General features: G+C 44.5%; 1 protein-coding gene across 3 annotated transcripts in view; it reads right to left on the bottom strand.

The window, feature by feature from the left end:
- Positions 1-21,966, bottom strand: part of Prag1 (PEAK1 related, kinase-activating pseudokinase 1) — a 57,539-nt gene that overhangs the window by 11,902 nt on the left and 23,671 nt on the right. For all 3 annotated transcript variants that reach the window (XM_028768326.1, XM_028768324.1, XM_028768325.1), the window contains exon 4: positions 7,034-7,191. In XM_028768326.1, coding sequence (XP_028624159.1) covers positions 7,034-7,191 — 158 coding nt within the window. The remainder of the gene's footprint in view (positions 1-7,033; positions 7,192-21,966) is intronic.

The raw sequence follows: 21,966 nt of genomic DNA, 5'->3' as shown, positions 1-21,966 counted from the left end.
AGGGCTTGCCCTTCTTTAGGCTTCTTTGTCAGTTTCAGATCCACAAGACTGTTCCTTAAACCTTAAAGCCACCACTGCCAACAGAACATGGCCGATCCTTGAGGTTGTTCTCTGACCTTTATGCAAATGTGCACACATGTGCACATGCCTCTACCTGTGCAAGCAAGTATGGAACCACAGCTGGTGAGAAGCCCCTACGGTGAGCTACAGATACCTCACTCAGGGTCTCATTATCTCTCCAGGATGGATGTACTCGGGCTACTTTGAAATGGATGCTAAAATGTGACCTTCTACACGGAACTGGTTTTTCTAGCCATCACTCCAGGGTGAGAGGGGACTAATTCTAACATTTTCTTGATTCTTTCTCAGAGAGCCATTTCTTCAACAATGCTCTGGGCAAACAGCCTTTGGATGATGCGTTGCCTAAGTCATTATTCATAGCAGCTGCTATGGTCTGCACTCACCAAGAAGAGGACAAACATACCCTAGACAAGAAACGCTCTCCTAAGCTACAGATAAGCCATCTCTCAGGGAAAATCTACCTAAAAAGAAAACCTGAATGGCTTTGGCCAATGGACAGAAAGACTCAAATTCAATGACACACGAAACTAATTCTGCCATATCCTGGTTGTATGCTAGTATTGGACCCTGGTCTCCAAATTCCGGTTTACAATAAAGAACAGGGAATGCTGGGAAAATTTTGCGGGAACTAGGCAAGCTTTCTAACACTGAGCTAAATTCCCAGCTGAGTAACACTTTGTGCAAACTAAGACAGAGGTTTCCAAACACCATTTCCCAAGTGTTCCTTCCAGTCTTCAGTTCCACATATAGCATACTCAGAGATGAACACCCAACATTCCTTTAGTGCGTGCGCTTCTGACAAGAGAAAGCTCTTCTGGAGGAAAGCATCACCTGTGGCATGCTGGGTAAATCTCACAAAGGCCAAAGGTGGGGGTGGGGAGAGAGGAATGGGAGGATGTATAGTAGTTTGGTATCTTTATATTTAGAAAGCAAAGAAGTCAGTATTTTAATGGTTGGGGAAAACAGGTTGCTCCCTCCTCAGAATGGAGGGCAAAAGTTCAAATGTAGTAGCCTGAGGTCTACCTTATGATAGTCTTCTCTTCTTCCTGGGGTTTAATAGGTACTTGCACTGTCTCTTCAGTCGTGAGAGCCGAGCTCACAGAGGAAGTGGTCAGCCCTGTTTTGAGCCATAGGAGTGAACATTGTTGAGCTCCTCTGCGTACATTATCTGTCTGTAGCCAGGCTGGAGCACGCATGGAGGCAGAAGGCACAGTTCCTCCTGAGCTCTCCAAGTTCTGCATGTTAATGTTAGCCACTGCCCCAATTATAAATGAAGCAAAGCCAATTACATTGTATGTGTGTGTGTGTGTGTGTGTGTGTGTGCATGTGTGTGTAAAAACTTGTAATAGTCTATGGATTGTCACTTGCCAATCTAATGTAGCTGAGTAAACAGCTTCAAAGATTCGCCCACTCATCGGTTAATATTTCATAAGCACCTACTAAGTATAAGACATCAGAAACAAATCAGATGTAGAATACTCGAATCAGACCCTAGGAAAGTTTGATTCTCTCACTAGAGATGAGGAAAGGACAGCCAAACCACCTGTGTCGGCACCGTGCCAGGCAGGAAGAGGCAGTCTGGGAGGTTTCTGCCAACAGAAAGGTAGATAGGGGCTCAGGCGTTCTCCAGCTGCACAATTTTCCAAGGGAAGTCGTGCGACTTCTCATTTGGTTCCAGAATCTGGAGCGGCTCAGTATCACATGGAAAAAGAAAGAAACCGAGCAAGAACACTCCTTTTAAAGGATGCCTTCCTTTTCCAGGAAGATAAATGTGGCTTGAACTGGAAGCATGTTATTAGCATTTTGCAGCTGGACGGGAAGATGTGGCATTAGTGAGGAATCTCTCCAGACCACTTGATCATCCCAGAAAGCAACAATCAAGGCCACAGCGTGGTTTGCATGGAGGGAAAGATGCAGGTCTCAGTTTGGAAGACAAGTCCCTGGGGCCTCCTTCCTCTTCCAGTCAACAGCCCAGCTGGGGCTCTGAGATTGAGATCTTTCCACCTCTTACTGTGACACACCAGTGAGCATTTTCTTAGGTAGTTAAACCAAAACCTCATTCAGACCACTTTTCATGTGCTGTTGGTAGAAATGCAAGCTGGCATTTTTGGAGGACGAATTGAGGATGATTACTTGAAATTCATCCAAATGTTTAGCGCACCGATTTTACTTCTTTTGAGAATTCGTCTCACAGATCAGGTATGTAAACCAAATCTCCCCAGTGTGTGTCTCAGGACCCTACTCTAATTTTCTAACAAAACAGCCTAATTATACATTGGCAAGAGAAAGATTTAACTGGTAGCTAACAACGAAACCAATGGAGAGCGGCTTTAAACACAGAGGTACTCTGACGGTCCTGACCTGAAAGACTTCAAGTGCAAAAATGTATACAACTGAACTTCATGATTCATAAGGACAGGAACAAAAAAATGTTCAAAGTGGCAGTGGACACAGGACGGGGTGTCAGGAGAGAGGCTCCTCACTGCCTGTCTCTCTATATTATTTTATTATCAATACGGATGAGCTTACTGAGGTAATACCTTAAACGGTACGCGAATGTAATGAAATACTTTAAAGGGAGAGTTTAAAGAAAACTGTTTAAGATGAAGTCACTTTGCTGGCAGGGTAGCTTGGGATACTGGAAGTGTTTAAATAGAGTCTGTTTTCCTCTGAAACAAACCTCTGCGCCTCAGCAACATCTGGACAGAATCCCTGACACAGTTCTTGACGGGCTGGAGGCGTATACTATGCTGGGACGAATTACTTATGTAATGTATTGAACCTATAGATTTAAGACCAAGAGATCTAATAATACGCCTGTCTAATAGAGCACACATTAAATTTAGGTAGACAGCTGTGATCACCTTTTTCTGGGTCTCTTGGAATACTACGACCTCTTTTTTTGTTGTGTTTTTGGTCGGAGATGGTCGGAAAGGGAAGCAAGTGCTGGCTGGAGGTCAGACTGCCAGTCACTCGAACTACAGTCTAATCTTTGTGAACTTCCTGACTCTCTCCTTGACAGGGCTTGCTACCCATTTCCGCCCCCTTCCTGGCTTACTCTTTCTCCACAGCCCTTATTGCATGTGCGGAACTAGCCATGTGCTCTGTGAAGAAAGGGAGTGGGCAGTTATTTCTGGATCTTCAGCATCTGAAATTGTACCCAGTGCATAGCTTATATCAAATATCTATCAAATGATTGGCAGAGCATATATATAAACACACCCCCACCCACCCACACATATGTATGTATGTATCTATGTATCTATGTATTTTTTAAAAACTTAACTATATATGGGTGGGTGGGGGTGTGTTTGTGACATTATTGTGGGGAAAAACAAGCCGATTAAAGCCACAGTATTTGGTTACATTCCTCTAGCTCTGGCTTCCTAGCTATAAAACAAGATGCAGTGGTGCAGTGCTGGCTCTTGTATTGGGTAAGGCGCTATGTCCACTGCACAGTTAGAGTTCTCTGCTCTGTTCTGTTCCTGATGCTGGTGACTTCCATTAAACAACAAATTCTGACCTCCGTCTGTTGACTCACTCAGTTAAGTCAAAGAGGGAAATGATCTTAATACAGCATTTAGTCTGTTTTTATTTGTTATTTTGTAGTTGTTTTGAGTTCGAGTCTCTTACAGACTAGGCGGGCCTGGATTACCACATCATTGCAGATTCCTTTGCACTCCAGATGGAATCGCCTCCTCTTCCCAAGGGCTGGGACTGCAGGCCTGCCCCATCCTCCTCAGCTGTAGGTGTGTATACTTAAAGGCAGCCACAAGGGTCCTCTGGCCATTCAGCCAATGATGCCCCATCATAACCACACATCCATCCTCTACAACAGATCCGACCTAAAGATTGTGTTTGTTCCTCCAGAACCAAGCACAATCCAAACAACTGCTGAGCCGGCTTTGATGGTCTACACAGTGACTCTCTGCTTAACAAACTGTGCCCCAGGCAAAATGTCATAACAGATGCATCAGGAGGGGTATGAGATCTGATAAAGGTATAAATGAAAAAAATTACAATGATATAAACATACCATTTTGTTACTTTAAAACTTAGATAAAGTCCTACTTTAAAAATTTAACAGGTTTGAATTATATTCTTTTACAGGGAGTGGGCTGAGATAGGGTTAATTTCTCTGCATAGCCCCATAGCACTGTAGACCAGGCTGGCCTTGAACTTGGAGATCTGCCTGCTTCTGCCTCCCCAGTGTTAGGATTAAAAGCACGTGCCACCACCAGGCCTTATATTCTTATACAATTTAAATGTTTCTTTCGCTATTGAACCCAGACAGCAGATAGATCTCTAACTTTGGCCACCAACCTTGATAAATTTCAAAGCAAATTTACATTAAACCAACGGGGTGACAGGCTCTGGAATGATTTTTTTCCTCAACTCATGCCACACCACAGACACAAAACACCAGGAAGATAGGCATTACTTCACATGTGAGTTCTTGCTATAGATAAGGGTATTACCCGATGATTTCTTTTGACCAGTGAGGCTCATGCTAATTCTCATTTTACACAACTTCAGCTTGAATGGAGGCCTCGTCTCTTCTGACTCACAGCCTCAGTGTCTGTTGTAAACGTCAAAAAGTCAAGAGGCTCAAGCATTTTGGTTATACGACAAAAGCAGATAAGAACTTGTAGGCCTGCAATATGAACGTTCTATGAGGCCATGGTGGTGGTGCGCGCCTTTAATCCCAGCACTCAGGAGGCAGAGGTAAGCGGATCTGTGAGTGCCAGGCCAGCCTGGTCTACAGTTCCAGGAACCAATCCAAATCAAATCAAACCAAACCAAACCAAACCAAACCAAACCAAACCAAACCAAACCAAACCAAAGAGTCCAAAAGCAAGTGGACCTGAGCCATAGTGGGAAGCCACAGGAAGAATTTCTCTTGTCAGTTTCAAAAGCTAGGCCTGATTCAGACCTATATGAGAGAGAATGGGGGGGGGAAGGGGAGCTGGTTGGTCAACACAACTTCTTGACAAGTGGAACCTAAATTTTGAGGTTCTTGACCACTGAAGGGTTGACTCATGTGAGACAACTGTGAAAATAAGTTCATTTTGATTCATGTTATTCAGAAAGTAATATGAGAAAAATACCTTTATTAAGTGCCACCGCTGTCCTCACAAGGTGCAGGTGGCTCTCTTGTGTGTCTCTCTACACACAGCCTTGAATGCCTTGCACTATGCAGCCCAGCTTCCCTGCAAATGGTGCCAGTTTCCCCTCACCTGCACCCAGAATAGCAGTTCAAGTGGCTCTCCTTTTCTCAGTGTACACTGTGCCCCTGTGTCTTTGGCTCCCCTTGTCTGTTTTAGTACCCGGGAGCATTCTTTGCTCCTCCCCTCCCTCTTCCTCACGTTTGGTCACACTGCAGACAGGAGCCGACATCCCATCTTCTCAAAAACGCGTTTCAGAATCGTCATCCCTCAACACTCTTTCTAGAAGTCTTTATAAGTTCCATGTTCTGGGCAAATCTGATTTTCCTGTCCTCCCCCATCCACCCCTGTGCCCTGTGCCACGCATGTTTCAATCTTATCTTTCCCAGCTCTGAGAATAGATATTGTGGGGCACGCTGAGGTACTTCAGTCTGGTTGTTCTTATGACACCAGCCATGTGGTGGCTGAGGGAGGGGTGTATTGCACATGGTTAAACCTCTTAGAACTGGCCATGGTTCCCAGGAGACTGAACTGGAGCTGGATGGACAGCGTGGGGGCCTAGCTGACAAACCCAGGCTTTTGGAGAATAACCTGTCTCAGTGAAATGCAGTGGGATAGGAAAGGAAGGAGGAAGGAGTCCAGAAGCACTGCAGAACAAGACAATCTTGCCTTTGCTACATTTCCCCCAAATCACTACGAATACATTTCCTGTTTTTGAGGGAGAGCTAGCAGGGTTTCTCATTAGAAAACTTATATATAGCCCTTGTTTGTGGACAGACATGTGTCGTGGGGTCCTCTACCCCAAAAATGTCCCTTGAGCAAAAGTACTTCCGTAAAATGAGGAAGTCACGCCAGCACAGGCGTAACCCTATCATACCAAGGCAGCCTAGGGCAGGAGCAGGAGATGAAGCACACAGAGCATGCCCAAGGGGTGAACGGTCATAAACTCGGCCACCAAATCTGTAAGTCCCGACAACGCCAAGCTCCTTTTGGTGAACCCAATAGGAGATATCTGCATATTATACTTCAATGGTTAACATAGAATAGTGGTGGGCAATGGCCTTACAAAGCCTTCATGTTTTAATTAACAAACATTTATGCAAACAGTACTGTATACATGTACATATGCATGTGTAGGCATATAAATGAAACAACAAGCTATCTGAGGTTCCAGGGAGTCTAGTGGACAGAAAGAACTATATATAGCTGATGTGTTAATCAGGCTATCAGGAGAATTCCAGCATCCTGTGTGTGGTGTGTGTATCTGGTGTGTGTGTGTGTGTGGTGTGTGCAGTGTGTGTATGTGGTGTGTGTGTGTGTTCATACACATGTGTCGGCCTAAGGTTAACATCAGGTGTCTTCCTCAATCATATCTCCACCTTGTATTTTGAGAAAAGGTTTCCAAAGTGAACTTGCAGCTTACTGAGTCAGCTGGATTGGCTAGTCAGAGAGCCGCAGGAATCCTCTAATCTTTGCATCCCTGGGGCCCAGTGCTGAGAATCTAAACTCAGGCCTGCATGCTTACACAGCAGTCACTTCATCAAGTAGCTCCCTCTACTCAACCCTCAACAAGTGTTTGGTTGCACCCTCCTGCCCTGCAACCAAGGCTGTACACTTCTAATTACAGAGCGTGATATGTTAAGGTAGCTTGTCATGAGGGAATAAACTTGGGTAGGATCTACTTCCTGACAAAGTGGCATCAGCACAGAAAGCCTTGCTCTGGCCTTCCAAATGCTGGCAACCATGAGAATCTGTAAAATGTAAGCCTGTCTGTGAAGAATTGTTACCTCCATCGCTGCAGGTCCGGGAGTCCGAGGCTAGGCTGTCTGTGGAGCCCGTGGTGAAGCTGACGTGGGCCCCTCTGAAGGATGGGCTGAGGCTTTCTGCAGAGCTCTGGCTTACTTTTTCTAAGTCAGAGCTGCTCTTGTTCATTTTTAACAGGTGCCTGGAGAGGGAACAAACAAGGGACAGGATTCAGTTGGTTTCCATAGAGACTCAATGATGGGTCGTAGACCTCCCATGCTCTCAAATGCTGGCCAATGCCAGGACGCTGTAAAAAAAATAATCTCTCGGAGTTAGAATAGGGGTTCTTATGGAATCTTATGCACACAAACGGTAAGTATTTCCTGAGAGGGGCTCAGAAAAGAGTCAATGAATTCAGACAAGCACCAAAGTCCCACTTTGGGAGGAGTTGCCTTTACATCTGATCCCACCTGCCATTCATGTCACCTACTATATTCAGTAAAATGTGACTAAAAAGAAAAAAATGGAAACAGCATCATCCAGTCCACTTTCTAGTGACAGACAGAGATCGTAGAAAGAGCTGCAGAAACGGAATGTTTTTTACAAGCCTTGGATTGAATTGCAAACTAGAGCTGAAAACATAGGCGTTCTTTTTTTTTGCCCACTACCCCACCACCATGCATTTAGTGTCCTAAATTGATCCCTGGACCCGAGGAAAAGTTTATTTAAAATTTAGGTAGATTCACAGTGAAATTATTAAACAGAATCAAATTAATCCATAAGCCCAAACTACCTATGAGATGGTTCTATTCCTCGGTTAGAATTACCAACATATCAGAGACCTGATATGAGCACCAACTGAAAGAACAAATCCCTGGCCTCAGGGCAGAGTCCCAGTACCAGGTAGAGTGTCCAAGTCATGGACCTCCTCCTTCCCTCTTTCTAAGCCACTTGAATTTTCACTTGTCACCTGACATTTCGTCGTGAAATAAGACAGAGCCACAGTCAGTCCTCATCACTCCCGTTTGCCTGAGCGGACACTCCTCGATAGCATCTTTGTCTTACTGTAGAAGACCCACACCTCCGAATCTGCTGTAGGAAACATTCAATGCAGTATTGATTTGGCAGGAGAACTGCTGTACTTAATGTCCATGATCTTACCAGAATTCAGAGAACTCGGCCATGAATCCCTGGGGCTGGATTCTCCAGTTTTTATTAGAACGTTTTACAGAAAGCTTGTTTGCTATCATTGAAAATACTCTTCAGAAATCATGTCATTTCCAACCTTGAGACCCATGTTTACATTTGTTTTAAAGCTTTCGGATATTAAGCATCCATAACAGTACAGGCACGAGGAAATCCTAACATTTTAGAGCCATTGTCAAGATCTAGGAAACAAAACAAGACCAACAAAGAAATAAAAATATTAAAGCAAAGGGAAACACCACCAACACCAATGCCATTGCCGTCACCGTCACCACCACCACCACCACCACCACCACCATCATCAACACCACTATCACCAGCAAGACCAACAACATTAATACCATCATTACTACCAAGACCGACACCCTCACCACCACCACCACCAACCACATCAACACCACCATCACCACCACCACCAACACCATCACCAACAACACTAACAGCATCAACATCAACACCACCAACACCAATGGTATCCACACCACCAATACCACCAAGACCAACAACACCAACATCAGCAACCCCTTCATGCTGTGGGAGAAATAATCTTTATTTAAGCTTCTGGCAAGATTAACAATATTTTTGTCTTTATCTGATCTTTCAGAGATGGCATTAGAGTTTATAGTCTGTAAATTCCAAAGCTTGTGGGTTGAAGGCTTTGGCCTTCTGTGCGACAGAGTACAAAGGTAGAGACTTTGGGAAGTGATGGGATGATGGGGCCTCTGACAATATAGACCGATGAATACATTTATAAATTGAGATCTTAATGTGGTTTGGGAAGAAAATGGAACCTTTAGTTGATGAAGCCTGGCTGGAGGAAGCAGGTCATAGGGGACAAGGTATGTTTTTTATCTAGCGTTTTCTCCTTTTATCTTCCTGTTCCGAGGCTACTATGAAGTGAGCGCATTGCTCTGCCTCCTGGAACCAACCATAATGCTCCGCCTTGTCCCAGTCCTGCAATCAATGAATCTAAGTCACCATGGACCCTTCCTCCGTCCAGTTGGTTTTCTCCAGTATTCAGTCACTGCGATGGAACTCAAATACACATGTCTTCCTCAGAAGTCACAGGATGAAGCTTCGAGAAGGACAGAAGCTACCTCGAAAGCAATCCCACTCCAAGGTGTTGTCTAGATTTTCCCAGTCCCCAGGCCTAGACAGTCAGGGGCTAGGGAGATAGTTCAGTGGAGAAGTGCACCTGGTCTATAGGCACTCGGTCTTTCATTCAAATTCTCATCACCTACGTTAAAAACCATGTTTATCTGTGAAAGGCAGAAACGGGTGGATCCTAGGAGCCTGCTGTCTATCCATTGTCACAGAAAGGAAGCTTCTGTTTCAGTGAGAGACCCTATCTTGAGGAAATAAGGCAGAAAGCAACAGAGAAAGAAATCTGACCTCCTCAGGCCTCCGCATGTGCATGTACCTGTACACACACACACAGACACACACACACAGGGGGGAGGGAGAAAGAGAAAGAGAGAGAGAGTATCACCAAGGGAGAAACGTCAGCACCCTGATTCCTGACTCCTGAGCTGGCATGGTGCCCACTCCACACACCGAGGAAACACTTGATGACATGTGTATACATAAACAAATCTAAGTGACTCAGTAATACCCTCGAGTGTGAACAACACACGCACACACACACACACACACACACACGTATGGGAAATTTGAAAGAAAATAGAGCTCTTGTGTTCTGGATGCAGACAGATCTCTGTAAGGAAGCAGGACCAGGATGGCGCTTCAATACAAAGTGGGATGAAGGATGCTTCATTAGAAAGCAGGACCAACAATGATGCTTCAACAGAAATCAGGCCCAAGAGTGCATTAACACAAGACGTGAGCTTGTGTAGCCTCTGGCAGTCACTTTTATTCACATAAATTTATGTTTGATAAAATTACATAAATTTGTCACCCACTGCTGAATTTTACTGTTATGTAATTTAGGGATTTCATATTTATATTCCTTTAAAGGCTAGCCCACAATCTCTCTTTCCTCTGTTTCTGTAAAGGTTAAATTAGAAGTACAAAATGAATTGAGTGTTTGTTTTTTTTTTAACTATCAGATGTCGTTTTTATAACAGTGACATCAGTAAAGAGTGAGCTTTGGTAATCATGGGACCAAGATATGATGAAAATGTTTCTGACTTTGGGTAAGTAGGTAGGACTTAAATAAGAAAAGAAAAATAAGTGCAAATGAAAGATTGGATAATTTTCAGTGAAAAATTTTAAAATGTCAACCTTCTGCATGACGAAAGGCACCAAAAAGTGAAAAGGTGAACTCCAGGGTGATCTGCAACCCCCACACCCCATAAAAATTGCTATCCAGAATATCCTAAGAAGGCCAAAGAAAAACACTAATGACCGTATTTTTTGAAAGGCGATCGAGGACTGAATGATGGCTCCAAGGGGAAGGGTGAATGCAGCCAAGCCTGATAGCCTAAGTTCGACTTGTATACAATATGTTTAAAAACATTTTAAGGCAAGATAAATGAACAAACAATTCATAAAGGAAGACCCAAAAAGTCACTCAACACACAAAAAGAGGATCAGCCTCACTAAGTAAAAAGACTGTAAACAAAAGAAGCTCTCACCTTATCCAGGAAGGTTAGTAACAACAAGTTTTGTTTAATGATGTAGGAGAATGGGAATTTGTTTGCACTATTTGTAGGACCATAGATTAATGTACACACACATACACACACACCACCACCACCACCACCACCACCACCACCACCACCACCACCACTTTAATGTATCCTGAAAAATTAATCCAATGTAACTCAGTGTCCATCTTGAGGCCTACTTATTAAAGTAGCTATAAATCTAGTTATTAAAGGGTAGTTATTAAAATCACTGGCAGGTGGCTAAATCATTCTAGTGGACAAAAAAAGTTTACTGGCCAAATAGTTCCTTAAAGTAGAGATAACCAGAAAATACGCACAGCGAACCTTTATGAATGTTTCTTTCGGGGACATGTTTATGTGTGTTGGGCAAACTATTAAATAGGTTTCTGTGTGGGCCTTGGCTTTTACAAAGCTACTGTAGAATTCGGATCAACAAACGGTTTTCCTTGAACGGCAAGTCAGTGAAGGCTTGAGGCTTTGTGACCACGTGGACTGCTCAACTCTGCTGCTGTGTCAGGGAGCCACAGCCATGAAAAAGACTGGCGATGTTTTCCTATAAAACTTTCTTTACAGGAAGCAGCAGTTACTCCTGTTCTAGAGGAGACGTCTCCAACTAGAAACATGCGAACTACACATGTAATGTCAACTTTTCTACTAGTTACATTTAAAAATATAAAAGGTCTGTGCTACTGAGTTTAGTACTGTACTTTAGTGTAACAAACCAACTGATTTTCATTTCAACAGGTCATCAAATCTTTTTCTTTCGACATGGAATTTTATACCTGTGGTTGGCCTAGCACTTTCTGTATGGTCCATGTTGGTACCTCACCCTTGTCAATTCTCCTGTCTCAGTCTCCCAAGTCCTGAAGCTGTGGGCATGCCACCACTATATCCAGTTAGTAAAAAAAATTATACTGAATCACTTTATGACCTTCTTTTTCATCCCAAGTGTTCAAAATCTTCCATGTATTTTATATTGACAGCACACTGGGTGGAAATACTAACTACCCTTTAAACTATAGAGCCGCGCTCCTGTAGAATGCACAGAGAAACTCATTCATATCCAAGGGTGTTCAGGACGGGTGTTCAGGAACACATACACTGTGGTACAGTCTTCTAATGGAACAAAACGCGGCTGTCAAACAAGTGAACTGGATTATGTATGACATAAAAAGGAATTCTTAGGATGCTAACGATGAAAAGCAGTTTGTATCAAGGCTCAAGTACAATGTGGTACCATTTACAGGCATCTTAAAAGCACATAGCAATAGACTTATACTTTAAAGTCATCGAAGACAATGGGATGACGTTCACCGGCTTTAGACGGTAACCGAACTGGGGAGCAATGGGAAGTCGAATCGGGGAATGGATAGAGAGGACTCTTCCATGATCAGTCAGGTTTGACGAAGATAGACCTAGGACTGAGGTGGTAGATCGTGTGCTTCACCGTCTCCAGGTCCAAGATTCCACCAACATCACATAAGTGAATAAAATAAACTAAACTAAAAACAACAGCAAAATGCTAGTATCTGAAAGAATATCAGGGAAGACACTTGAGTACCCATTTCATTATTATGTGAATTTCATTGAATGCTTGAAACCTTTGAAGCCTGGAAAATAAATACTTCTCCTTCGAGTGGAGGGTACCCCACTAGAGCCTGGATGAAAGGAAGGGCTTGGGATGACCTGGAGGGGCATCATCATGTCCCCAAGGAAACCATAGGCTCGGTGATAACTGCTTCCCCCTCAAGAGAGTCAAGACAAGCATAGAGATAGAAGGCTGATCTGGATTGAGGTTGGATGTTAGTCCTTCTGAATCTCACCCATGTAAAGGAGAAGACACCTCTTTAGAGTCTCACTCAGTGGGCACACAGCACAGTATTTATTATTATTATTATTATTATTATTATTCACATGCATGCACACACACGGAAAAGAGGTACCCAAAAGGATACTGTATAAATGTTCATATCTGAGGCAGAGGTAGAATCTGCTGCTTCTTAAGATTAGCCTGCCGTTTTCCTGCCTGGGAATCACAGGAACTTCAGATTCCCATCGGTAATTTAAATTTAAGAGGCCCCAGGAGTGCTTGAGTCTACATGAGGACATACTTCCTGATATACATTACACACACACACACACACACACATGTTAGGAAGGGTCAGGGATGCCACTCCGTGGTGAAGCACTTGCTTATGTCTATGAAGCCCTGGGTTTCACGCCCACAGCTGCAAATATGCTCCCATAAGGAACATCCAAATCCCAGAAGTGATGGCTCTCCTGGCACAGCATCAACAGCTGCCACCCTGGAAACCTGGGCCATCTGACCTCTTTGAAGATTGCCACTTTAATCAGGGAATGAGCCAAACCACATCAGATTTGAAAATGAAAGGCAAGCCTGCCATCAAAGCCCAGACTTACAATCAAGACGGTTTTGATTCTTCGGTCTGTGTGTGCAATAGACTTCTTAAGACTCTCTGAGAAAAAAAAATTAAAAAGCTTAAAATCCCAAAGGTAGCTTGTTACCTCAGCAGAGGATTCTGTCAGATGTAAGGTCAAGTGCCAACAGGAGTGTGTTAACGATGTAGAACAAGGCCATACTTATAACCATAATTTGATTTGTTTTCATTCTGATTCACAAAGCTGGTGCAAACCCTCTATCAAATGAAATCTGGCATCCCATATGACTTAAGGAAGTAACTTCAATAGACAAAACCCACATACACTAGTCTTTCCTCTTTGGTGGGGAAACAGACCCCATGATGTCTGCTCCGTGCTGTGACACACGACCTATTCTTGCTCAGACTTCCTTTCCCGCCTTCCACTGACAATTGTGTGCAGGGTCACAGCAGATCTGTGTGAAACACAGAACTCAGCGGCACGGCGTACAGCCAGCCACATCTCGCTCTGCAGCTGCTACCGGGTGGCTTTTCCCTCTATTGTCCCGAGAGAGTGAAGTTTTGTAAGAGTGGTCTCTATACTACACTGGGAGAAAGCTTAAAAAAAAAATCAGCCGGAAGAGCCATCTGCCAGACTTCCTCATTCATAGGGACGGGCCTCATCTAAAAATACCCACAGAGCCTCCAGAACGAGAGTCTTCAGAATGGCTGCAGCCCTTCACGGAGGCCATGCGCCAGCATGCAGCATGAGGCCGTATCTCCAGCTTCACATTGCCCCTGGTGATAGCACAGTACACAGTGTGCCGGAGGAAGCGAACTTAGTCTCCCGGCTGGATTTAGTTTACTTCCTATACTCTTAGCAAAGAGCTTCCTGTCTCTGTAGCTACAAATGTGAAAACACAAATAACCCCTGCATTGGCGTTTGAAGCAAACTCCTTCTATTTTGACAAACACACCATCCATGGCTACAATCGATCACATCTGTCTTTAAGTTTAGTGATACCATGGAGAAGACCTATGAGAAAACTTAAAGACTAACTAACATTCCTGTTCCAGAAGTAGAAACCTCTCACACATTTCTACGCACCTTTCAGAATCACTTAGAGGAGGTCAAGCATTGGTTTCAGATTCAAACAATAGGGTAATGCCTCAGTGACCAATGAACAAACAGCTCTTACCATCCTAGCCTCCCGCCCGAGATGTGGTCCTCATCAGGGTGGCCTTGCGAGCCCTGTGACAGGCCAGCCAGTGACTTCAGGTTGCATGGAGCTCCAGAGGTGGTCCAGAGTGCTTTCTTACACTGCTGTGAGTCCCCAGCTCCTGGCTCTGCTTCCCATAGTTCCTCTCTGACTTTTCTATAAAATGCACTTCCTGAGGGAGCACAGGAAGGCAGGGACGGCTCTCCCTCTGACCCGCGCCTTTAATCACCAATTGTCTTATTTGACCAGCTCTAAAAATACATTCCATTTCTCTACAGTACTAAGCCCCCCCTCCCTCTCTCTCTCTCTCTCTCTCCTCTCTGAAGGTTTATTAAGTCATTCAGGTTTGCTTGGTGAATAGAAACACCCCTTTTGGAGCTTCTCTCAGATGTCTGCGTTAATTGCAACATATCCTGCTTGCTGTCTATCTGCAGTAGCATTCCTAGGTTCCCTGACACGCACCACACACACACACACACACACACACACACACACTCGTTGCCTGCTCTGTGCTGAGTGTTGTATGAAGAGCTAGCTGCAGGATGCAACCGTGAATGGAATCGGCATCACCCCTGTGCTTTGACAAACCTGCCAATGGTAGGGAAATATTTCTCAAGTTCTTTTAGGGAGAACACAAGCCACCATCTTTAGAAAGTCTTGCAGTCCTGACTCAAACTCATTCTAGAACAATGTTATCATTGCGACAGCTGAATGCAGAGTCCTACACAGAGTGCCCACAGGGATACTTTATCTTGCTGGCCATATTTCTGTCACTTGCATGTGGCAGAAGAACAAATCACTGGCTTTCTTTGGCAGTCTCATTTTGAAATGGTATCTTCTGGTGTCTACAAACACATTAGAAAACCCACCAGAGGGTAGAAGCTGGGTAAGCTGGTGCATGTCTATAACCCAGTGCTGGGCTGAGGGAGATGGAAGCAGGTGGATTCCAGAGCTTGAAGACCATCTAACTCAGTGGTTCTCAATCTGTGGGTCATGAACCCACGGGGCATATCAGATACTTACATTATGATTTATAACAGCAGCACAATTATAGTTATGAATTAGCAACAAAATAATTTTAGGGTTGGAGAAGGTCACCACAACATAAGGAGTAATAAATTAAATAATGTATTAAAGGATTGAAGCCTTAGGAAGGTTGAGAACCACTGACCTAGGTGAATGGTTAATTCAGTGGTTATATTGAAAAATGCCCCCTGACTGGCTCATGTAGATAAACACTTGATCCTCAGATAGTGACGCTGTTTGGAAAGGTTTAGAAGGTGTGGTCTTGTCTGCAGAAGTACGTCACTGGAGGCAGGCCATTTCCAGTTAGCTTTCCCTGCTACATGCTTGTGGGTCGAGGTGAGAGTCCTCGACTGCCCACTTTTGCCATCAAGCCTGCCGTCTGCTGCCCCAGGCTTCCAGACCTGTTAGTATGGACTCTAACCTTATGGAACCATAAGCTAAAATAAATCCCTTTTTTCTATAAGTTGCCTTGGTCATGGTGTTTTAACATAACAATAGACAAGTAACTAATACAGCTAAGCTCTAGATTCAGTAAGAAACTCAAAATAGTAATAATAACATAATAATAATAATAATAATAATAATAAATAATAATAGAGTGAAAGAGGAAAGCTCCCAGTACTGACCCCTGGTCTGTACAATGCACTCCCCATCCCCATCTACCCACACGCTCAAACATACAACCCTTCTCACCTACACACACACACACACACACACACACACACACACACACAAAGAGGTACACCATTTTGGCCAATATACTACTCCTTCCCCTTAGAGATTCATTTTTCAAACAAAATTCGTCTTCTGCTGGTCACCAGAGTGCCCAGCATTTCCTTCCTTTCTCCCTGGCCAGGCAGAGAGGAGCTCCTTCCTCAAGCCACCCACCCTTAGGTGAGCACTGGCTCCACTTACCTATAAATTCCCCCTCCCCCATTCCAGTCTTTTTGAACAGGCAGCCCCTCTCACACGGAAGGGTGGCAATCACCTCACTGAGTATATCTGCATAAACCTGGTTAGGTTACTCTAACTGTTTCATGTAAAACAAGCTTTTTACCATCCCCAGACCAGGCTCCGGTTTCAGAGCTGTGTCACAGGCAGGGCATGCTGGAACACAGAGTGATTATTTAATATGTCTTTATTCAGTTTATCTGCCTGTTTCAGTATCTCCCTGGCATCTGAGAGAAGACATGCTCTCCTTAAGACAGAATTACCCTTGCTTGGCAAAACATGCCAGAGGCAGAAATGCCAGGCAACTCTATTTATTTTTTTTTGGTTTTTCGAGACAAGGTTTTTCTGTGTAGCCCTCGCTGTCCTGGAACTCACTCTGTAGACTCAGAAATCCACCTGCCTCTGCCTCCCAAGTGCTGGGATTAAAAGTGTGCTCCACCACTGCCCAGTGCTGGGCAACTCTTGATTGAATGAAGGAAACCATTCTCTTATCTACAAAATGCAACAATCTTAAAATAGCCCGAATTTCAATACATTGTATAATCTTTTTCTTCAAAAAAAAAAAATAGCAATTAGGCTGGTAACAAACATTGTAGTAAGCCGCGCATGCGCTGGCTAAAGCCGCGTTTGCCTGACTTCCGGGATTTTTCCTGGTGAATAGGTGAATTGCGCATGTGCCATGGGAAAGGCCTGCCAAAGTTAAAGCCCATCCCACGGCGTTTGGCACGCTATGAGTAAGCAGCCAATCAGAGGTGAATGCACCGCTCCAAGGGTATATTAAGCAGTGCTTTTCCTGGGCCTGGGGTCTTCTTCCACCATTTTGTATTTGGGAATAAACGTGTTTTTACGGAAGGATTCTGGTGTGTGTGTGTGGTGCGTTCTTGCTGGCGAGACGATTACACGCGCCTCACAGTTGGTGCCGAGAAACCCGGGAGAATTTACCATCGCCGGCGCTGTTTAAGAAGGCCCTCCACTCATCCTCTACGCGTGGAGTGAATCCAGAACCGTAGAACAAGGTAATGCTCTCTGAGAGATATGTTTGGACTTGATTTAATTTATTTCCCTCCCCAGTTGGCAGGAACTTTAGAGGCTCTCGCTATGGTGCTGGTAGCGTTAGTTCTCTTCCTTTTGGTTTTCGTGGCGGTTCGGGGAGTGGCAGACGGATTATGGGTTAGCATGTCAGAAACAGAGAAAAGAAGGAAGCGCTTAGAAATTCAGAAAGGAAAAGGGAAAAAGGATATATTAAAGAAATTAAGCCTCCCCGAGGAACAATTCACGGGGATGAAAGATGAGGGGAAGAACACCCTTGGGATAGATGGGAGGAAAGTAAGCCTCAGAAAGAGATTTCTTTATCCGGTAAAGGAAGTTTTGAGGCTTGATGCCTCTGAGTTGGAGGGGATAACTTCCTCAGAGGACTCAGATGAAGAGATAGATGAAGAGGAAAGATGCCAGCCAGATAAACAGTTGCCGCCGCGAAATCTAAAGCAGAGGAAAACGAGAGATAGAAGCCGGACGGCCTCTCGGCCTGTAGCGCCCTCCCAACCTAATGTTCTCGGCGCACTTCCGCCTTATGTGGACAGGCGCTGCTCAGGCTCCTTCCTTTCAGAGGAAGACAAGAGAAAAATGTTACAAGCTTTTCCAGTGTTTGAGGACGCAGGAAGAGGTCGTGTCCACGCACCTGTAGAGTATGCTTCTATTAAAGAATTCGCTGAATCGGTTAACAAGTATGGAGTTGATGCTAATTTTACAATTATGCAGCTTGAGAGATTTGCCACTATGGCAATGACTCCGAATGATTGGCAGAACACAGTAAAAGCTGCTCTCCCTAATATGGGACAGTATATGGAATGGAAGGCTTTGTGTCACGACGCTTCTCAAGCACAGGCAAAGGCCAACGCTAATGCGGAGGGCAATCAGAGACAGTGGACTTTTGAATTATTAACAGGGCAAGGACAGTATGTTGTCGACCAGATTAACTATGATTGGGAAGCATATGGCAGAGATCATTTACATACCTTAAATGACTTTCAAAAGTTACTAGGTGATATAAATTGGTTAAGACCATTTTTGAAAATTCCCTCTGCTGAATTAAAACCTTTGTTTGACATTCTGAAAGGAGATTCCCATATTTCCTCACCAAGAGCATTAACACCGGCTGCAAATCATGCCCTGCGATTGGTGGAGGATGCCTTGCAAAAAGCTCAGCTAAAACGCATTGATGAGACCAAAACTTTTAATTTGTGTGTCTTTAAAACCAGACATTTACCAACTGCCGTGTTATGGCAGGATGGGCCCTTATTATGGATTCATCCTAATGCATCTCCTGCAAAGATTATTGAATGGTATCCAGATGCGGTTGCTCAGCTTGCCTTACGGGGATTAAAAGCAGCTGTCACTCATTTTGGAAGGGAGCCTAAGGTTTTAATAGTGCCTTATACTGCACATCAAGTTCGAATATTAACTGCTACCTCTGATGTTTGGGCCGTGTTGGTTACCTCCTTTAATGGTCAAATAGATAATCACTACCCTAAACATCCCATTTTACAGTTTGCCTTAACTCAAGCTATTGTATTTCCACATGTCTTATCTCAAAAGCCGCTCCCGGATGGAGTGGTCATTTACACAGATGGGTCAAAGACAGGTGTGGGTGCTTATGTAATTGATAATAAGGTCACTGCCAAACAATACCAGGAGACTTCACCTCAAGTTGTGGAATGCTTGGTAGTTTTGGAGGTTCTTGAAACCTTTCCAGGCCCTTTAAATATTGTTTCAGATTCCTTTTATGTAGTAAATGCAGTTAAAGCCTTAGAAGTGGCTGGGCTAATTAGACCATCTAGTAGACTTGTAAAAGTTTTTCAAAAGATTCAATTCGCCTTAGTTAATAGGAGATTTCCGGTTTTTATTACACACATCAGGGCTCACTCAGGTCTACCAGGTCCAATGTCTCATGGGAATGACCTAGCAGATCGAGCCACAAAATTGGTTGCTATCGCCCTATCTTCAAAATTAGATTTGGCCAAAGATTTTCATAAAAACTTTCATGTGACAGCAGAGACGTTACATCGTCGGTTTGAGATAACTAGAAAGGAAGTTAGAGATATAGTTACTCAATGTCAGAATTGCTGTCAATTTTTACCAGTGCCTCATGTAGGAATTAATCCACGAGGAATTCGGCCACTACAAATTTGGCAAATGGATGTCACTCACATCCCAACCTTTGGCAAATTACAATATTTACATGTTTCCATTGACACTTATTCTGGAATTATATTTGCTTCTCCGTTGACCAGAGAAAAGGCAGCACATGTTCTTCAACACTGCCTTGAGGCATGGAGTGCCTGGGGGAAGCCTAAAATTCTTAAAACGGACAATGGGCCAGCATACACTTCTCAAAAGTTTAGACAATTTTGTCGCCAAATGGAGGTAATCCATCTGACAGGCCTCCCTTATAACCCTCAGGGACAGGGCATCATAGAACGGGCTCATCGCACTCTTAAGTCTTATCTAATAAAACAAAAGGGAGGAGTCGAGGAGACTCTGCCCTTAGTGCCACGAGTCACCGTTTCTATAACACTTTTTACTCTCAATATTTTAAACCTGGACAGTCAGGGCCATTCGGCTGCTGACCGTCACTGTTTAGAGCCTGACAGGCCGAAAGAGATGGTAAAATGGAAAGACATTTTGACTGGACAATGGAAGGGCCCAGATATTGTTTTATTAAGAGCCAGGGGAGCGGTTTGTGTGTTCCCACAGGAAGAAGACAACCCGTTTTGGCTACCAGAGCGGCTGACGTGGCGACTTGCGATATTGGAAGGTGACACCCAGGCGGACCCTCCAGGCTCTGATGACAGCCCTTGTGCTGATCCAAGGGATACAGGTTCCTAGTATATCGGGGGAACTATGATGGACCATATTATCTGCCTTTCCAAAACCCATACCAGTCAGACATAATGTAACTAATCTGTCCAGAAAATTGTTTTAATATCTTACAGGAAATTGGTTAGAAAACTTCAGTGAGACACTCAGAAAATTGAGAACAGCTGTGGTGAACATCAACTTGACGCACGTGGATCTGTCCCTGACTGAGGGACTGTCCTCCTGGAATTCTTCAGCTTTCTTCTTTTCTTTTCTTTTCTTTTAAGTGGGTGGGAGTAGGCCTGTTTGGTAAGCCCTATGTTGCAGATCAGTATTCATCCTTTGGTTGGATTGCAAACTCAGAGCTCAACAAAATTTTGACAAGGCTATTATTGGCCAGGCGCTTGTGACCAAAGAACTAGGGGCTTCCCCTGCAGTGTGGCTATCACTGCTTCAAAAATAAGTAGTCTCCCCCTCATGAGTGGTGGTGCTAAATGTTAGGCCATCAGCGTTACACCTCAAAAGATTTGCCCATTGTACTGGGTCGGTGAGGAGTCTTGGCCTGGCTGATTCTTGTCTGTGTAGCTGTGGTACCTGAATTTTGAGACAAACAGCCCTTGCACCCCTAGGAGATGACTCCATTGCACAGGGATGGGTGTTTGCATCTCTTTCTGTTTCCCTTAGCCCTTGCACTCAGAGGACTCGCTTCCATTGCACCTGATAGGGTAAGGGAGACTGTCTTAAACTATTAGTCCTTGATCGCTTATTCCCCCAAGATGGAATTTGCTTGATCGGCCTTGAGTTTGAGTCATGACTGGTACCACCCTAGACAGGCCAAGGACAGCCAGATAGACAACTCCATCTTTTTGTCTCCAGGCCAGTTGCCAATTGGTCCCAACGATGGGAATAAGTTGATCCCATATGCCAGAGATACACCACGAGTGGTCAGTTTACCCGGTGACAGGCATTACGAGTGGCCACAACCTGGGGCGCACATTCTGAGAATGCCAGGTGTGGGTGCGCGACCTTTGTAGCCTAGACAGAGAGCTCACCATTCTTTGGTGCTGGCTGTGGAGAAATGTCAACTAGCCTAAGACACGGGACATTGACCAGTGCCTGTTTAACAAAACAAAAAAGAAATGGCCAGTAGACAGATTCCTCAGCCGCTGTACCCAGGGGCTTCTGATAAAGACACCCGGTAAAGCCTCAAACATTTCTATACACAGTCCCTGCCCACTAAGGTGTTCGTTCCACGGATAAAAGGTCTGGAAAGTCTATAACGGAGTGGACGGATAAGCCTCGGCCACCTAAGACAGGGCAGCCGCGGGTGGGGAGGCTGACCCCGTGACGGGTAAGAGTTTGAGCACCGCCCTCTAAAGAGACTCAGACCCGCCGTGAGACCCCCAAATATGGGAGTTACGAAACCTTCCCAGGGATCTCAACTACCACCCTCTACAATAAAACAAAAAGGGGCAGATGTAGGAAGCCGCGCATGCGCTGGCTAAAGCCGCGTTTGCCTGACATCCGGGATTTTTCCTGGTGAATAGGTGAATTGCGCATGTGCCATGGGAAAGGCCTGCCAAAGTTAAAGCCCATCCCACGGCGTTTGGCACGCTACGAGTAAGCAGCCAATCAGAGGTGAATGCACCGCTCCAAGGGTATATTAAGCAGTGCTTTTCCTGGGCCTGGGGTCTTCTTCCACCATTTTGTATTT

The sequence above is a fragment of the Grammomys surdaster genome, unplaced genomic scaffold, assembly GCF_004785775.1.
Source record: "Grammomys surdaster isolate TR1022 unplaced genomic scaffold, NIH_TR_1.0 185, whole genome shotgun sequence".
Lineage (NCBI taxonomy): Eukaryota > Metazoa > Chordata > Mammalia > Rodentia > Muridae > Grammomys > Grammomys surdaster.
Note: the sequence above shows the minus strand (reverse complement) of the source record. Positions and strands in the feature narration are given on the sequence as shown.